Source organism: Wyeomyia smithii, chromosome 2 (assembly GCF_029784165.1).
Source record: "Wyeomyia smithii strain HCP4-BCI-WySm-NY-G18 chromosome 2, ASM2978416v1, whole genome shotgun sequence".
Lineage (NCBI taxonomy): Eukaryota > Metazoa > Arthropoda > Insecta > Diptera > Culicidae > Wyeomyia > Wyeomyia smithii.
This window is the reverse complement of record NC_073695.1, coordinates 176,207,862-176,226,384: the sequence shown is the minus strand read 5'-3', so window position 1 is coordinate 176,226,384 and position 18,523 is coordinate 176,207,862. Positions and strand designations below refer to the sequence as shown.

Here is an 18,523-nt window from a genome sequence, read left to right as displayed (position 1 = left end):
CTGACGTTTGTCACAAAAAAAAATTTAATGTTATTTGAAAAATATCAAATGAAGATAAAATGCACTTGGTTCGGTCTGGCTCAACAAGATCTTGAAAAAAGTGATGTGCCCGTTGAAGCGAAATTCGGCTCTACGAAAACCACCTGGCTGTTTATTTATCTAATTCTGATAACAGTCGTATTAACGAGCTGTCCGAAGCGGAGAAATCATTTACTGGTTGAAATAAATCGCAAAGTTTGCTTTTAAATCACAAACAATCAGTTTCTTTAGATGCCATGTCTGTGTTTATGGTTCACTCTGATCGGACGCAATTTTGTTCCTTCACAAAGTGCTACAGAGATTTTTTATTATAACACGCCTATGAACTGTTCAAATGATTTCATTCTTTAATGGAACATAGATTATCAGTTTGCACATTCACTGGTGCTAATAACTCAATTTTAAAGAAAATGGCGCTTGGCTCGGTCTGGTCGCACGCCGACCAATTGCAAGATTATCTCAAGCTCAGTTAAACACATAGTTGTCAAAGTTCATTCAAGAAGAAGATTCTAGTGCTAACCCAATTGACTGTCGATTCGAATTACATTTCACTCAAGAAAAGTAGAACCCTTTTTTCGCAGCAATCACTTTGCTAACCTTCTGTGGCAACAATCTGCTACTGTTATCCACTTTGTTTTATTTGATTTATTGACTTGCTATAGCAGATTATCCTCCTTCCAGCGTTCCACGAAAGCCGCACACGCTTCAAGCTAACTTCAAAAGCAACACTTCCTGGCAATGGAGCTATTTTATTGTTGTCCTTACTATTGACTTAGCTTCCACTTATCGATGGAAAACACCGGCTGCAGTTCATCTATAGTCTGTTATACAGGAAAAACCAATTGTTTTTATTATCGTCTTAATTTGCTGGGGCCAGTTTGCGGGCTTAACCGGCTCTTCTGCCCGGTCCAATAAAGCAATCGCAGCAGACAAGCACGATGATGAACACTGGCAGTAAATAATCCGCTCCTGTGCGAAACCAGAACCGGCCGGGGGTTGGTGCGAATAAATCCTTCCCGAGCCGGAAGCTGCATGGGCATTCTGAAATAAATCAATGCTATCCCATATGGAACCTGTCTAGATTTCCCCTCCAGCAATGTAACACATTGCACACACAAACCCACGTACACTGAAGGTAATCAACGTTCCGTCAACGCTCGGGAGGGAAATATATTTTCCACAAGAAGCAGGAACAAATATTGGCTTGTAATTAAAATCCTATCCGTCTTAGGAGTGCGTGTAGGAAAGGAAGAACCTCACCGAATTTCGTTCGCTTGCAAGCTGTTCGGTTCTTTTTTTTTTGTTTGTGGGTACTTATTTATCCTGACGGTTGAGTTTTCCGGAGTGTGTATATATGAACGGCATGCACACATGCTCGAATGTCAAAAGGCTGATTAAATATTGAAACAACAGTAAATCGCAACAAATGTGGAGGAAAACTTGCAATAACACAAATGGGGAGCGAAGTTTGCCTCGATTGATTTTCCCTGGTGGTGGTGAGGCTCGCATTTTTCCATTAGTCACCATCGTTTCAGAAGGTCGCAACTCACTGCAAGTGATAAATACAGTGTGGTTTTGCTATTCATCATACCACGGTGCACGAGAGGCACATTGAAAATCTCTGAAGCCGCTGATCTGTGGCACGTGTTGTTTTTTGGCTTGATTCATGTTTATGTAGCACAGCATTGCAGACACCCGGTTCCCCAAGGATGATTAAACGGAAATCAGTATTAGTAATAGTTTCCGTCCCAACCTTGCCTCTGCAGTGCGATAAAGTAGGGTTGAAGTGTAACAGGTTGCTATGGAAAGAAGACTGAAAACATTGAACATACACGTTCAATTTCATAAAGGTGTAAAAATCCAGCAACCATCATAGTAACTTTAAATGCTTTAAATACAACTCAATTGCTTAATATTCTATCCATCAAGCGTTGTCAACAAGCCTTTAATTCGTGCGAATTAGCAAGCACCGGAACAGGAAGAAACCATCTTCCCAATGCACGATAAACTGACAGTGATAAATGGACATTTTTGGACTGCTCCGCGTTACCAAACATTACGAAAGCACTCATAGGACGTTCCACCATGCCACACAGCATCATAAATCGAGCCCCACTCAGATCTCGACACGGTTATGTACCGCTTTGTTTTCCCCAATCCTATGGCCAAAATGTCAACTTTTGTAGGTACAGAAGGTACTTAGGATCAGCCCAACCCAACCGCTTAGAATCTCTCCGGAACATCAGCTGACAAGCAATAAACGATTGTTCTCAATCTTAAGCAGACTGTGGAGTGAGTAGTCTTTGAAAATTCTTTTGTCCTGGACTAAGCTGGGAAGAGAAACTTCTCCATTTTTGTTTGTGGAGAAATATTAAAGCCTCATAATGGCGATAATGGTGATGGCAGCAGCACTTTACCCGCAATATCTACGCATGAAATAGAAACACATTTTGAGAAATGCACAAGCAGCGCGAAGAAAGGTGAAGTTGGAAGGATCTTAAAAATAAATTATAACTCTCATCCGGTACACGGACAAACGATTATGATGGGTAGATGGATAATAACGGCGGCCATTATAATAATGATTTTACCATCGAATGAGATTAGAGAGATCGGGCCCAGGCTTTATGGTGCAAGCCTTTGTCGGGATGAGATTTGGTACATTAGTATATCGATCCAAAAAAGAAAAGCGCAGATAGAGCGGTAATAAACCTAAACTGTAATATAATTTCACTCTGGATGGAATTTTTTCCCCAAAAAAAAGAAGCACGATAAATATTCATAACTGCAATTAAGCCATTTGCCAAATCACCTATCATCCAATTTCAACGAAACTGCACACGCATTCGTAGGAAATTGGCATGACATATTCTCTATGCAATTTAGAGTTACAGATACCGTGGCAGAAATAGATTAGTTTCGTGAACTTGACATTCCCACGTTGTTCATTGAATTTGCCAGTTTATCACATAACAATATCTTGATATATCACAGTCAGTTTTTTTGTCATTGGTCACACTGTCAAATATAAAAAATAATGCTAAATTGAATAATATGTCAAACTACGAGCTGTCATGCAATTCGAGCAGAAAAATCGCGTAACCTTGTGCCTTACTAAAGATGGTAAAGGTTCGTAAAGATAAATAAAAAATATTTGTTATGAATAACCGCACTATTAGTCATGCATTGGAATGCTCGCGAATGGTTGTTGAAAAACAAAAAAAAAACAACCGCCAATAATCAGTCCACGGCGTTACATATCGCTTTGTTCGTGTCAAACCAAGATAGAATTAAACTAAAGATTAACATTGCTGAGCAAAGGAACACGGCAGTATTAATCGCAAACAACAAATCTATCACTTTTACTAACAACGCACATGCACAAAAAGACAAAGCATCTCCGTCATACATCGCAGTGGCGTAGATAAGGGAATACATTGCTTTGTAACGAACTTGTCATGTCACTTGAGTCCCCTGATACAAGAAAAACTGCCTACAACACTGATCGGCTGTACTGTAGCATCGGCTGCCGCAGCAGATTCATAATTATCATCATTCAACGGCAAACCGCGAAAGATTCTACGTTGTTCCGGACTCGCATCCTTGTACCGCCGCCGCACAATCATGCAGTCCTCCACGGCAGGTAATTGCAGCTTCGTGCGCTGCTACAGTTGTTCACTGTTGTACTGAATACCTAACGAATGGTTCACAAATCGTGACATCACCGTGTAACTTTATGCGAAGCCATCCATCATAACCTCATTTAACTGAGTATGCTTGCGTAGAGAAAAAAACACTTATCCGTAGCGGGTAGATATACTCGCACCATCAACATTCTTTTATAATGTTTATTGTTTGTTGCTGCAAACTAAGAAATAAAAATAGGGCATCATGATCTATGCATGTAGTTATACGCATATTCGAATTTGTATTTTTCATTGCATCGTGTCAATTTTACCGGTGACAAGAAAGGGTCAGTCACTTTATTTAATTAATAAAGAGACTGGCGAAAAGCGATAATAACATGAAAGAAATCACCTTAAATAAACAACACCTGAATGGTAACTCTGCAATCAACGATGGCAGGACGAATGCTCACTTCTGGATTCCATGGAAACTTTTAACTGCTTACCTGTAAGGAGAAACGACGAGAAAATCCATTAGCTTTTATTATTTGTAAACGGTGGAAAAAATAACGGCTTCACGAGTAGGTATAGCGATGTTGCTTGCAAAATTCGTAGCACTCCACGAGAACACAAACTATCAAATTTCAATGACAACAAAAGGCGCACAATATTTCCATTAACAGCAAACTTCTGATTCAGTTTTGCTGCGCATGAAGCGGTCAGGTTTAATTTACATTAGAGCTTGAAAAGTATTTTTCAAGACGAAAGTCTACTGGTACTTTTAACATAGCAAATTAGGATATTCTGTCGAATGATTCTGTTATAATCCAGAATCAAAAAGTTAAGTCAAAAAGTTAGTTCTGTTGAAATTGGTTAAAGGAAAGAAAAATGTTTAACATTAATAAATATATCAAACGTTTCCTAGTCCCCAAGCTACCAAATTTTTGTTCACAGTGACAGTGTTGTTATTACGTTACGAAATTAGTTTTGTAATGGAATAGTCAAGTAAGCCTTGACGTGCTGTCAAGGCTATGAAATAACTGCTGTGAAAAATTATATTGATTCTGATTCCAACCACCAAAGAAACTAGACTATTAAAGTAGAACTTAACAGTTATTAGTAGTTCTATTATCTTGAAGAACTCAACATATTTTGGCGACGAGGATATTCAAGTCACCTCCGGAAGTTTTTCCTCCAGTTCCTCTTTTTGAAGACTTCAAGCAAACAGCGAATTCAAAAATGTCAGACCAGGATTTTCGTAACGCGATTATACGGCTCACGGAATTGATTGCTAACCAGCAGCAGCAGATTGCGGATCTCAAACGGACGAACGCCAATCCGACTGGTAGTGAACGAATCATCGAGTCTCTCGCAACTGGAATCGACGAGTTCCGGTACGACCCTGACGGCGGAATATATTTTGAATCATGGTACGCTCGTTTCGAAGACGTTTTTAAGGAAGACGGAAAGCAGTTGGACGAGAACGCGAAAGTAAGGTTACTTCTACGCAAGATTGGCACGCAGTTCCACGAACGCTACGTGAACAGCATCCTGCCAAAGCACCCCCGAGAGTTCAAGTTTGAAGAAACCATCACGAAATTGAAGAAACTTTTCGGACGTCAAACTTCTTTATTCAACGCTCGCTATCAGTATCTCCAGTACATGAAGAACGACGCTGATGATTATTCTTCGTATGCTGCTTCAATCAACAAGCACTGTGAAGCATTTCAGTTATCAAAGCTCTCTAACGATCAATTCAAAGCGCTCCGGTTCGTTTGTGGTCTCCAGTCACCACGCGATGCGGACATCCGCACACGATTGATAGGCAAGTTAGAAGTAGAAGAATTCGCACCCGCCGTCGGTGATGGAGCTGGGACAATTCTGACGCTAGAAAACCTGGTGGAAGAATGCAATCGGATCATCAATGTTAAACAGGACACCAAAATGATCGAGAAAAGTGGAAACGACAAGCACGTCAACGCTATCGCTCATCATCCGAAACCTGCTAGCAAGAAGAAGATTCCGAAAACACCCTGCTGGTTGTGTGGAGACCCGCACTATGTCAAGGAGTGCTCTTATCAAAACCGTTATTGCAGCAAGTGCAAAAAGAAGGGTCACAAGGAAGGCTATTGTTCCTCCGCTGAGCAGAAGTCATCCAGGCCGGTCGACAAACCAAGGAAAAAGGACACGGTCAAGTCCAAAGGCATCACATTGGTTAAAAAAGTCGACCTCTCAAAGAAACGAAAGTTCATCAAGTTGAATCTCAACGGCTTCCCGATCCAGTTGCAACTAGACTGTGCGTCAGACATCACAATAATCTCCGAGCAAGTCTGGGAAAAGATTGGCAAACCACCAACTCAAGAGACTGAAGTTGTAGCTGTCAGTGCATCCGGAGACGAGATTGGTATCATCGGTGAATTGCTAGCAAACATCACTGTCCATGGCATCACCAGAATAGGCCGAGTTTTTGTTTCAAGCAAACCGGATCTCAACGTCTTCGGCATCGAGACGATCGATCAATTCGATCTCTGGTCAGTTCCGTTCAACACATTGATTCAGTCTGTACAGCAGAAGTTCGAGCCCTTGGTAGAGAAGCTCCGTTCCAGATTTCCTGATGTTTTTCAAAGTTCCCTTGGTCGTTGCACCAAAGCACAAGTGAAACTGTACCTCAAACCCAATTCACGCCCTGTGTATTGTCCAAAGAGGCCGGTGGCCTACGCTGCACTTCCCAAAGTTGACGCCGAACTACAGAGATTGCAAGATAAAGGTATCATTTCACCAGTTCAATTCTCCGACTGGGCGGCCCCCATCGTGGTTGTTCGAAAGGCTGACAACGTCTCCGTTCGTGTCTGTGGTGATTACTCCACGGGTCTCAACGACGTGCTGGAATCCGATTGTCATCCTTTACCGCATCCGGAAGACATGTTTGCCGAGCTAGCTGGTTCCCGCTTTTTCTCGCACATCGATCTTTCAGATGCATACCTCCAAGTGGAAGTCGAAGAAGAATTCCGTAAGATGCTGACCATCAACACTCATCAAGGATTGTTCCAGTACAACCGTTTGCCACCCGGAGTCAAATCCGCCCCTGGTGCTTTCCAGAGAATCATCGATAGTATGGTAGCCGGCATTCCAGGTGTCAAACCATATCTTGACGACATCATGATTGCTGGAAAAACTCAAGAGGAACACGATCGCAACCTTTACGCTGTCTTGGAACGAATTCAAGACTATGGATTTCATTTCCGCATTGAGAAGTGCCGTTTCTCACTTCCACAGATTAAATTCCTGGGTCACATCATTGACGAGGATGGTCTCCACCCTGATCCTGAGAAGACGCGAGCCATTTCCCAGATGCCAGCCCCGAAGAACATTTCGCAGCTGCGATCTTATTTGGGAGCAATCAACTACTATGGACGATTCGTTGGCCAAATGAAAGAGCTTCGTGCGCCACTGGACCGTCTGCTGAAGAAGGACGCTCGCTGGGATTGGACCGCCGAATGCCAGAGGTCTTTCGAACGTTTTAAGACAATCCTCCTTTCCGATTTGTTGCTGACTCACTACGATCCAGATAAGGAAATCATCGTTGCCGGTGACGCTTCTAAGGATGGTTTGGGTGCAGTGATTATGCACCGTTTTCCGAATGGCGCGGTCAAGGCCATCGCACACGCTTCAAGGTCACTGACACCAGCTGAACAAAACTACGGACAGATCGAGAAGGAAGCTCTAGCGCTTATTTTTGCAGTTACCCGTTTTCACAAAATGGTTTTCGGACGTAGATTCACTCTTCAAACCGACCACAAGCCGTTGCTGAAAATATTTGGAAGCAAGAAGGGTATTCCAGTTTACACCGCAAATCGCCTACAACGCTGGGCACTCACGCTGATGCTTTATAATTTCGACATCCAGTTTGTGCCGACTGCAAGTTTTGGTCACGCTGATCTCCTGTCACGCCTGATGAGTTCAAACAGTAGACCGGACGAAGACTACATCATCGCTGCTTTGCAAATTGAATTGGATGTGAAAGCGATCCTCGACGACTCCATCTCTGCTTTACCGGTCACATCTGAAATGATAGTCAAGGAAACAAGTCGTGATCCAGTCCTACAAAAGGTGATCCAGCACATCAATCAAGGTTGGCCGCAAACTGCAACCCAACCACAGGATCCAGCCATTCGTCAGTTTTTCACCAGACGAGATAGCCTGCAGATCGTTCAAGATTGCATAATGTTTGGTGATCGGGTCGTTATTCCAGCACGTTTCCGTAAGCGCATCATTCGTCAATTGCATCGAGGACATCCTGGAATGAATCGCATGAAAGCGTTAGCTAGAAGCTTCGTTTACTGGCCAAACATAGACGACGATATAGAAACTTGTGTTCGACATTGCAGTTCCTGTGCCGAAGCCGCCAAATCCCCGAGAAAAACTGATCTGGAGTCCTGGCCAATTCCGTCGAAACCCTGGGAGCGCATTCACATCGACTACGCTGGCCCCGTGAATGGTTACTACTATTTGGTTATCGTCGACGCTTACTCAAAATGGCCCGAAGTTTTCCGCACCCGCAGTACAACAACGACAGCAACACTGGAAATTCTTGAAGAAACCTTCGCAAGGTATGGAAATCCACGAACCCTGGTGTCAGACAACGGTTCCCAGTTCATCAGTTCAACATTCAAACAGTTTTGTGAAGCAAACGGAATCTGTCACCTGACCATAGCTCCGTATCACCCGCAGTCGAATGGACAGGCTGAAAGGTTTGTTGACACACTGAAGAGGGGACTCAAGAAGCTTGTCAAGGGGGAAAACACGGCCACATTCCAACATCTCCAGATTTTCTTATCTACGTACCGCTCAACCCCGAGTCGAAACTTGCCTGAAGGAAAGTCACCTGCTGACCTGTTCCTAGGAAGATCGATCCGTACAACACTCGATCTTGTCAAGCCACAGTTTCCAAGCCCAACTGAAGTAAACACGAAACAAAACACTCAGTTCAACAGACGCTACAACACCATCAAACGGGAGTTCAAAGCAAATGATCTGGTCTACGCAGAGGTACACCAACGCAATGCAATCAAGTGGATTCCTGGAACAATTGTGGAGCGCAAAGGCCGGGTAAACTACAACGTTCTGTTGGAAACTGGACGTCTCATTTGCTCGCACACAAATCAGTTGAAGCAACGTCATGGCGATTGCGACAGTTCTCCAGTATTATCCAACATGCCGCTCTCTATGCTGTTGGATGAATTCAACCTCCAACCAGTGAAGCCCGCTGTTTCTGAGATTCCAGATGAATCAGCTGCCCCTGTAGTTGAAGAAGCTTCTCCAATCATACCTGAAGGTGAATCAGATGACGATTTCCAGGATGCAGAGTTAGCCAGTAGCCGTTCCCTGTCTCCTGCCCAGCCAGACCGTCCAGTTCGAAATCGTAGGGTCCCAAATTGGTTGAACCCCTACGATCTCTTCTAAAAAGGGAGATGTAATGGAATAGTCAAGTAAGCCTTGACGTGCTGTCAAGGCTATGAAATAACTGCTGTGAAAAATTATATTGATTCTGATTCCAACCACCAAAGAAACTAGACTATTAAAGTAGAACTTAACAGTTATTAGTAGTTCTATTATCTTGAAGAACTCAACAAGTTTCAATCTATAAGCGGTATATTAGAACCCTCACTCGCCTTATTCGGAAGCATACAAAAATCTGAAACGCAATGACAGATACTAATTGACCACATTGGACTTACTCCCAAATCCACACCAAACCCAAATCCTTCCCAACGTGCAACGTTGCCAAAAATCGCGCAGAACCTCTTGAATTAATTTGGTAGTTGAGTGTCCTAATGAAGATTTATATCCGGCAATTGGCACCTGCCCCGGCACACAATACGTCACAGTGACAATTATGGCTACAGCAGTACTGTCCCAAGCCGTCTCGACCCACGTGCATACGTGCATGCTGCGACGAGGGAGAAGAATTCTGCTCCGTAGTTACGCATTGCAGACAAACAGCTGCAATCCCGACGACGAAAGTCGGATACAGACAAGCCGATCTTCGAGCTGACGGGTACAGAAACGATAGAGATGTCTTCAGCTAAATTTTCCCCCGTCGTCGGTGAGAGTTCAAGCGCTGAAACCCGGGAGACAAACAGAAACCAAAACTAATCCAATTTCTTTACCAGCACCAGAGAGTCGCCTCCGGTTTCCTCCACACGAACCTGTGCAAACAAGCTTTAATGAACTCTCGAAGACAGATGACTTTTCTTCGCGTCCTGTGCCTCCACATCCGGATGGAAGCGATTTTTGCTGGAACCGAATGTTTCGACTCGGTACTTATCAGTAATGTCACTTTTCACGAGGCTGATGCGAGCCGTAAAATGGAGCCAGGTAAATAACCTGTCTACTAAATACAATAATTTGTTTTGTTGGTTTGAAAATTTACTTAAGATCCATCATTTAAAACATTATTTGCGTCAATGCAAAGGAAATATTCCAGGTATTTCCAAGATTTTGGACGGGTTGGAATTAAAAATTTGATTTTGATTGATGAGTTACAATTAAACAGCATGCGTTATCTGGTACGCACCTCACGTGAAACGACAAAAAACAATCAAGACTGTGCGAAATTAGCGCGACTTTTGATTAAATTCGAGAACTGAATAACAATGACGGGGTTGGCAATACTATAATGAACGGTTGCATCGTGCTTTTGAATCGTTACGTTAATTGCTGATTTTCGGTAGTTTTTATATGAAAAAATTAATAAATATATGTAGAAGTTATTCATTTTATTGCGCTGCGTGTGAAAAGTGTGAAATTCAACCAAAGAAAGTGAATTTAGATGTGGAAATTGCGATTACAATGTTTTGCCTTTTCGGTTCGCAGTGTCATTTTTTGTTTTCGCTCGTTGGCTTGGCGATGGTTCGACTATGCTTGTTCGTTTTGACAGTGAAATTAGCCTTTTTTATAGGAGAAAAGAAATGTCTCCGTTAAAGAAACGTAGAGTGGTTTACTAAGTGATGAATGTATATTGTCATACATATGGAGTTGAGTGAAAAATGTATTAGGAAGTGCGATTTTCGAAGCAAAAAGTGTTCACTTTTGCGGCACTTGCTTCAGCGTGTTTATTCAAGCAATTGCTGCACTGCCATTGTGTGTGAACATATATAAGAACTACAAGCTCCCGAGTCACGGCTAGCATTGTAGATGTATTACTATACGCCAGAAAATTTGTTTTTAACCCTAGTTGTAACATTCATCGAAACGGTTCTGCAAGCTAATGAAACTCGTTTCAAAGATAAGTTCATATTTTCATATTCATTTATTTTTATCATAAACATATTCTACTCCGAACGGAGGTTCTAGTGAACAATATATGTATTAGTGTTTGTGTTCGCAAAGGTAACGTCGCATGGAATACAGGACCGTATACACTATTTTGTATATAAACGCAGTGGCAATTTAATAATCTGTCCATTGTTTTCTTAATCATTGTTTAAGGCAGGTGTTGTAGACTACAATCGAGAGGTTGCAAGAGCCGTTTAGCCGTCTGCAGCGTCTGGCTGGAAATTGAAGGATATTTTTTTTTCTTCAATATTTATTCAATTTATACCATGCAAATTATACTTATATTACGATGCAGGAAGCTGTCAACAACTATATAATCAAACATTTGTTTGTCGCGCGCGGGAATAATATAATATATATATATATTCATTACTTTTTTTGCAATTCATGATTTCTCTAGCTTTTGGACAAATATTGTTGAATATTTTTAATTGTAAGTAATTGCAATTGTTGAAATTTGTAAGAAAACATGACACTAGTTCATGTCAACTATTCGGATTTTGTTTGGTTTGGCTTTCTGTAAATAAACTATGTTTATATGGTACTTTGTTAAATTTGCATAATTGCATTTCTTTTATTGATTTTTGAGCTTTGAATGCATGGAACACTGCCAATTTTTATACGTAATAGGTGTCTTAAGTTACTCATCATATTAACAGACTCGTCCAAGTGATATATAGAAATTGTATATTTTACGATACAAAGCACGCTCACGTATGTGTAACCCCATCAGTATCTTTGCTGTTGCTTTAAACCGGTTTAAAATCGTAGAATTTAACACACTTTCGAAAATTACACAAACTCTGGCGTGGCCCAACTCAATTCTTATTGCTATTGATTTAACTCGGTTCCATAAATGATATATCTATCGAAATTTGTGTGTGTGTGTGTGATTTAACATTTATGAGTGGCTCCAACCGTATGATATTTTGGTTTAAATCGTCCACATCGTGTAATATAGTATTCTGCATTTCACCAAGATATGCAACACACACGTTCGCGGCCCCAATAGCCCCAATAGTCTTTTTGCTTTGAATCGGTCTCAAATCAAAAAATCACTTTTTAAGAATGGACGAACCTCGTTAGTCGATCTATTAAGCATAAAGCCGGATATCCGGGTGAGCGATTATCTAGAGACTTCGCGTCGATACCTTCCACGAGGTCGTATTCTCTACAGCTAGATACGCGATATAATTTTCGGTATAAGAAAGTTCACTTTACGAGGAAGTGACAGGAGTGGTGAGACATTAACGTGAATACAACTTCCTTAGCTTTTGTAGCACTGTGTAGTAGGCTGAGATAAATCAACGGGAGATACGTTTCGGTAGTTGCATAATGACTTCGTAAGGAGATGTTGAAATATTTTAGTCTGCTTTAATTTAGTCAAAGGTCCGGTATTCTCGCATGCGCGTTCGCGGAGGATACAATAAACTTGTAGGCGCGATATTTGTTATTACGAACTTGAACTCAGCGTATCGTTTACCAAAACAATCTCTGCAACAAACCCAACCGTTTTCCCCAACATCCCAGTGCTTTCTCGTGGAAGTGCAGAGGTGTTCTCGGCTTCCTATATAGCGAGTATCACGTCAACATATTCCCATACACACTCCTTCATTGACCTGCATTCGGATGCAGCCGGCGCTGGTATTGTCTAATACAGCGGTTCTCAACCTGGGGTACGCGTACCCCTGGGGGTACTCTAAAGCCTTCAGGGGGTACGCGAAAGAAAATTCAGTAATGGCGGACTAAGCCATTTTTATTTATAATACTTCATGTGTTATTCAATCTTGCTCTTGAAACATGACTGTAGTAGCAATCAAACAAACCATAGTTCAATTTGAAACCTGACTAGACTGCCATAACATAATCTATCTCTACCCTCTCTCACTCTACGAAAACATTCCAAGCCAGGGGGTACAATCGATATAAAAATATCGCTAGTTGGTACGCGGACAAAAAAAAGTTGAGAACCGCTGGCCTAATAGAAAGATTAAGGTCACCAGTTTTTACACATTGAGTTGAATGTTGATGAATGTTAGTCCCAAGCATTATCCCTTGGTTCTATGTCTAAATACAGCTGATCTGGCAATAACGGAGTAGCAACCGCGAGCGGTCAATCATGCTCATGCTCATGCTCATGCTCGAGAACTGAATAACAATGACGCATCTCTTAATTCGCTCCGTAAAACATTAATTTGTATTGTGCCGTGTCAAATAAATGTTGCGTGAACAAAAAATATGACGCATATTTTGTATGAACATATAATACATGAGAAAGATTTGAAAAACTTGTCCAGTCTACCTGTCCAGTTTACGCCAGTATCCCCGGTATACCTATCGCCTAATGTTTGACGACTGTTGTGTGAATAAGAAGAATGGAATAAATTCTCGGGTTCGAGATTGCTAGCCACCAAACTGAATGTCAATTTTTGAAATAAGAATAATATCAAATTCGTTGAAACCACTATAAAATGCTACAGGAAGATGTTTTCTGATGCGACTAGAAATAACCTCTGTGTTCTTCTTTCCATGTCAAAATATGGCTCTGAAGTTCAAAACCGAGCTGAGGAGGAATATGGAAAAAGCAAGATTAGAAAAAAGGTGCAACCACAGAACAGATATGGGTTATTCCATCTCTAGTGTGCACACCTCATGTTCCAAATTTCACTCGAACTATACAGAATTGTTCATATAAGGTCACAATGCAAAAATTCTAACTTTGGATTCGATTAGACCACCTCTCGTTTCATGAGATCATCACTTTTTTCAATTAAAATAACAATTTGTTGTCAAGAGCCATTGTTTTCTTTTAATTATGGTTACGAAAATATAAATTTTGAATATAAATAAATACATTACTCTTGGAGAAAATTAGCCTAGGAATTAAAAAAAATGAATTTCAAGCGGCAGTGTTGCCAGATTTTTTTTGCATTTAAAAAATAAAAACGCATTTTTCAGCTAACGAGTAGGTATATTTTGATTTTAAATATGATAACTTCAACGTGCTGCTGACAAAATTTTGCACACAAAATTTATCACACAAAAATATTAAGAGCACAGCTCAAATTATTTCTTATAAATGAAGTTAAATTTTTCCTGGTTTTAAGTAATCTTCTTTTTTTTATGTATCCGGTTATTATATCAGAGACATACCATGGAAAATAGGAAAAGGAAATTTTTTTTTGCATGTCATTACCGATTTCGCTAAAACTTTTCACAGTTGTTCCTTCTTGATGAAGAAATCATTTTATGACATCAGTTCTTCATGTAGACTCGCGACTGCTGCTTCAAATGGGCCTATTCAAAATGGTGGCTGATAGATAAAAAATTTTATATTAGAAAAACGAATTGTATGATTGAAATAGTGTCTTCACTGCCGTAATCTCGCAGATTGACGTAAGTGTTTGTGTTTTGTGACCATATTAGAGCATTATGTACAGACTTGAATGTTAAAATTCGTCCTAACGCTTTTTATACAAACGCTTCCAGAAAAAGCTTCGTACTGAAAATTTTTACGAGCTGCCGCAAACGTCAGTCTGCGTGATTACGGCAGTTCAGCAAAGTTGTAGGTAATAAAATTGCAGTTCTAGAAAAAATATGTACACTGGGGAAATTTTTTTCCAAATTGTCATAATATATTAAATATCTCAAAAACTATTTCTTTTAAAAATCTATTTTTTTACACATTGAAGATAATAGTACGTACTACTATCTGTCAAAGTTTGGTGAAGTTTGGCCGGTGAGTTACGTATATTCAATTTCAACAGGGCCACTATAGAAACAGCGCGTTGGATTGGAATAATGCTCTTTGTGATAAATTTTCAACATTGTTTTGTGTAGCTAGAAAAAATCACTAAAAAAAAGTTCCGAGTAAAAATGTCAAAATACTCGAAAATTCATACCTGTTTTGTTTTTCATTTCACTATCACCAAAATCAGATAGTAGTACATATTGTCATCTTTAATGTGTAAAAATATTTTTAAAAAAGAAACTTTTTGAAGATATTGAATATTTTGTGACAATTTGGAAAATTTGGCACAGAAAAAAAAATTTCACAGTGTATATATTTTTCCTAGAACTGCAATTCTATTACCTACAACTTTGCTGAAGACACTATTTTATCAAACAAGTCGTTTTTCTGATATAGAAATTTTTATCTATCAGTCACCATTTTGAATAGGCCCTTTGGAAGCAGCAGTCGCGAGTCTGCATGAAGAACTGATATTATAAAATGACTGCTCTATCAAGAAGGAACAACTGTGAAAAGTTTCAGCGAAATCGGACATCGTTGATCAGTATCGATGTTCGAAGTAGCAATCAAAAGTGACCAGATGCTGAAAACAACATTTAAGTGTGCTGTTGAACGGCGAGGAAGACAGAGGCGTTGAAATTAAGAATGATGGACAAGCTGTGGATCCACCAACCATGGATTAGATGAAGAAAGCAGTTAAAGAACTTAAGAACTGCAAGGCAGCTGAGAAGAACCGCATTATCGCCGAGCTTTTCGAAGTCGAGATCGAAGATATGTATCGAGCCATTCATCGGATCATGCTAAAAGTGTGGACTGATGAAGATATGCTATCGAATTGGTTGGAGGGTCTCACATGCCTAATCAGTGAAAAAAAGCCTGAGTTGCAGTAACTATCGGGGCATAACTCTTCCCAATGCCTTGTAAAAAAAACTTCTCCCGCATCCTGTTCCATCGACTGAGGCCGTTGGAGAAAACCTATGTTGGCGAATACCAATGTGGTTTTCGAGAAAGACGCTCCACCAAGGACCAGATGTTTACCTTGCGACAAATTCTCGATAAATTTCGAGAATTCAACTTGTAGACTAACCATCTGTTCATAGACTTCAGGGCAGCGTATGACTCAGTTAAGAGGAAAGAGTAATGGAGAATACGTTAGATGGGTTGAGGCAGGTTGTCAAAATTATTATTTAGCATCGTAATTGGAAGGTGCTACACGGAGGGCTGGCCTCAAAGAAGCAACACCATCGTGACAAAGCCTCACATGCTCCTAGGTTTTGCGGACGGTATCGACATCATCGTAGGGCGGTGGAGCAGGCCTTTGGAGCTCTCAAGAATGAAGCTGCGATGATTGGGCTTGTCATAAACTCTGCTAAAACAAAGTACATGGTGGCTGGTAGAGAGCGTGGTTGCCCGTCGGATTTCGATGCAGCGGTAGTGATAAATTGGGAATCATTTGAAGTAGTCGACGAATTTATTTACCTGGGTACATTATTGGTGACATGCGATAATGAGGTTAGCCGTTAGATAGACCGCCAACAGAGCCTTCTACGGATTGCGTAACCAGCTGAGGTTTCACAGGAGGTGGAGGGCTGCTTTTCCAGGAACGATGCGAGGAGCTTCGTACAAAATTAGCACTCTCTAAACACTGATCCTTCCGGTAGCCTTCTATCTCCATAAAGCATGGTCACTGAAAGGGGCGATGCAATATCGGCGAGCTCTTGATGTTTTTGAGCGTAGAATCAATCTTGCGATCAATCCTTGGCTGCAAACTAGAAAATGGTGTTTGACAGCCCAAGACCAAGTGATATATTCAGGGTGAGGAAATGTACTGGTACGCTACAGTATTCACATGACAGCAGCAAGATTTTTGTGATTATCGCTGTGGAATGTAACACTACGCAACAGTAGCCGCTACCGAAGTTTCATACGATCTGCTGTATCTCTTGCTTTTTGTCACGAATGCAGTATGAACAACAGTTCTCTCGCTCACTGCTCTTTATATTGTTGTCATTGTTTAGACACTATAGATATCTGGCTCGTGTGTTATTGACTGTAGCTGTCTGTGCAATTTATTGCATTTATTACGAATTGAGGTGAAATCAATTTACTTAGCATTAATTTTATTTGGGTCCGAGAACGTTAATTGAATTTGTAAGATTCATGCTTTTGTCGTCCTGATTTTTTTAAATATGCTTGAAATTTGCATGAAACTTTCGCTACAGCGAACTCTTTTCGGAGAAAAAAGATTAGAAGTTGGGATGCAAATCTTCTGGAGTACACGATTGATGATATTTTTCGGCAGTTCATAGGGTATCGGCTCTATTACCGTCAGGTTTTACCTATTATTGTCAGGTGGGTAAATAATGACCAAGATCGTTAATTTCTTGCACGATGGTTCTTCATAATGCAGAGTTTACCTCTCTGTAAAATATTAGTTTTCTATGACTTCATTAACCCCCCGGACGATAATAGGTCAAACCTGACGATAATGGAGCGGATTCCCTATATAGACATTATTTATTTTTCATCTTATTACTGTGCTAAACTGTCGCATGATTGCCAATTATTGTCATTCGCACAATGCAACACTCGAGATATCGAAGCGGCCGGAGATCGGCACAGAAGAGAGTCGTAACCCATCCGTGTTGGCTTCTAGTCACACGATTCTCTCAAATAGAGAAGCGTACAGTTGAACGCTGCTGTCGCAGTCTGCGAGAGAGGCAACAGTACTTTTCAATACGGTGTCATGCAACAATGTCAACTGTTCGGCACACTGGATATATGTATTCTGGATTCGGAACCGGATCGATAATCGGTTTGTGACCGCAAAAGTTAGGTAAGTAAAACGATATTACGAATCACAACGTGGCGGTGGTGATGGACGTCGAGACTCATCCCACTCTGGATGGCAACGACTGGCAGGGCACTTCGTATTTTACTTCCCCCATGGAGGAAGTGAGCTTCACGGTGATGTTCATTTTCCCGAGAAGGTGCTGCTGTGGCTGAAAACCAGCCACAGCAGGGGATGTCAAAGCTTCAGAAAATAATTTGTAGTACGAAGTGCCTGACGGAAGTTGCGTCATTCATTAAGAAATACCATAGAGGCGAAGACGCATTGTTCTGGTCGGATCTGGCGTCAGTTCACTCCTCGAAGCGATCGTTGGAGGAGATGGAGCAGCCGTATACCGATGTGGTTCTTAAGTCGGCAAACCCGTCCAACGCCCTAGCTGCGTCCTTTCGAGAATTTCGAGAAAATGAGGAATTGATGAATGAAACGAAGAAAGAAATCAAAAACATGCCTACCCGCACATTTTCGTTCGCCATGGCGAATTTTATTGTTAATATTTTTGTTTGCAAATAACCTTCCATGGGAAGCTTATCAAACTCAATTGGTCGGCGTGCGACCAGACCGAACCATGCGCCATTTTTTTAAAAATTGAGTTTCTAACACCAGTGGATGTTAAATTTGATAATCTATCTTTTATGATACAATGAAATCATTTGAACAGTTTATAATGGTATTATAACAAAATTTCTTTGCAGCAGTTTGCAGCAAACATACGGGGTGGTTAAACTTTGATCGCCGATTACTCGAAATAAAGTTTTTGGCGCTTGGTGCGGTCTGGTCGCATGCCGACCAATTATTTGACTTAGTTTTTTTATCATTAACCGAAAAAGCAAACGTTACGTCCCGCAGGTTCCCATCATCAGTATTCCGGATGATATTTTTGTTGTTTTTGCTGTTGGTGACTAGTGCTCCGTGGTCGCT

General features: G+C 40.9%; 2 protein-coding genes across 3 annotated transcripts in view; one reads left to right on the top strand and one right to left on the bottom strand.

The window, feature by feature from the left end:
• LOC129721878 (uncharacterized) overlaps positions 1-18,523 on the bottom strand; it is a 375,832-nt gene that overhangs the window by 199,426 nt on the left and 157,883 nt on the right. The window lies entirely within an intron of this gene.
• On the top strand, positions 5,327-9,185 carry LOC129721879 (uncharacterized protein K02A2.6-like). The gene has a single exon (XM_055674965.1). It carries the CDS (start codon positions 5,328-5,330, stop codon positions 9,126-9,128), a length of 3,801 nt encoding a protein of 1,266 aa, XP_055530940.1. The 5' UTR covers position 5,327; the 3' UTR covers positions 9,129-9,185.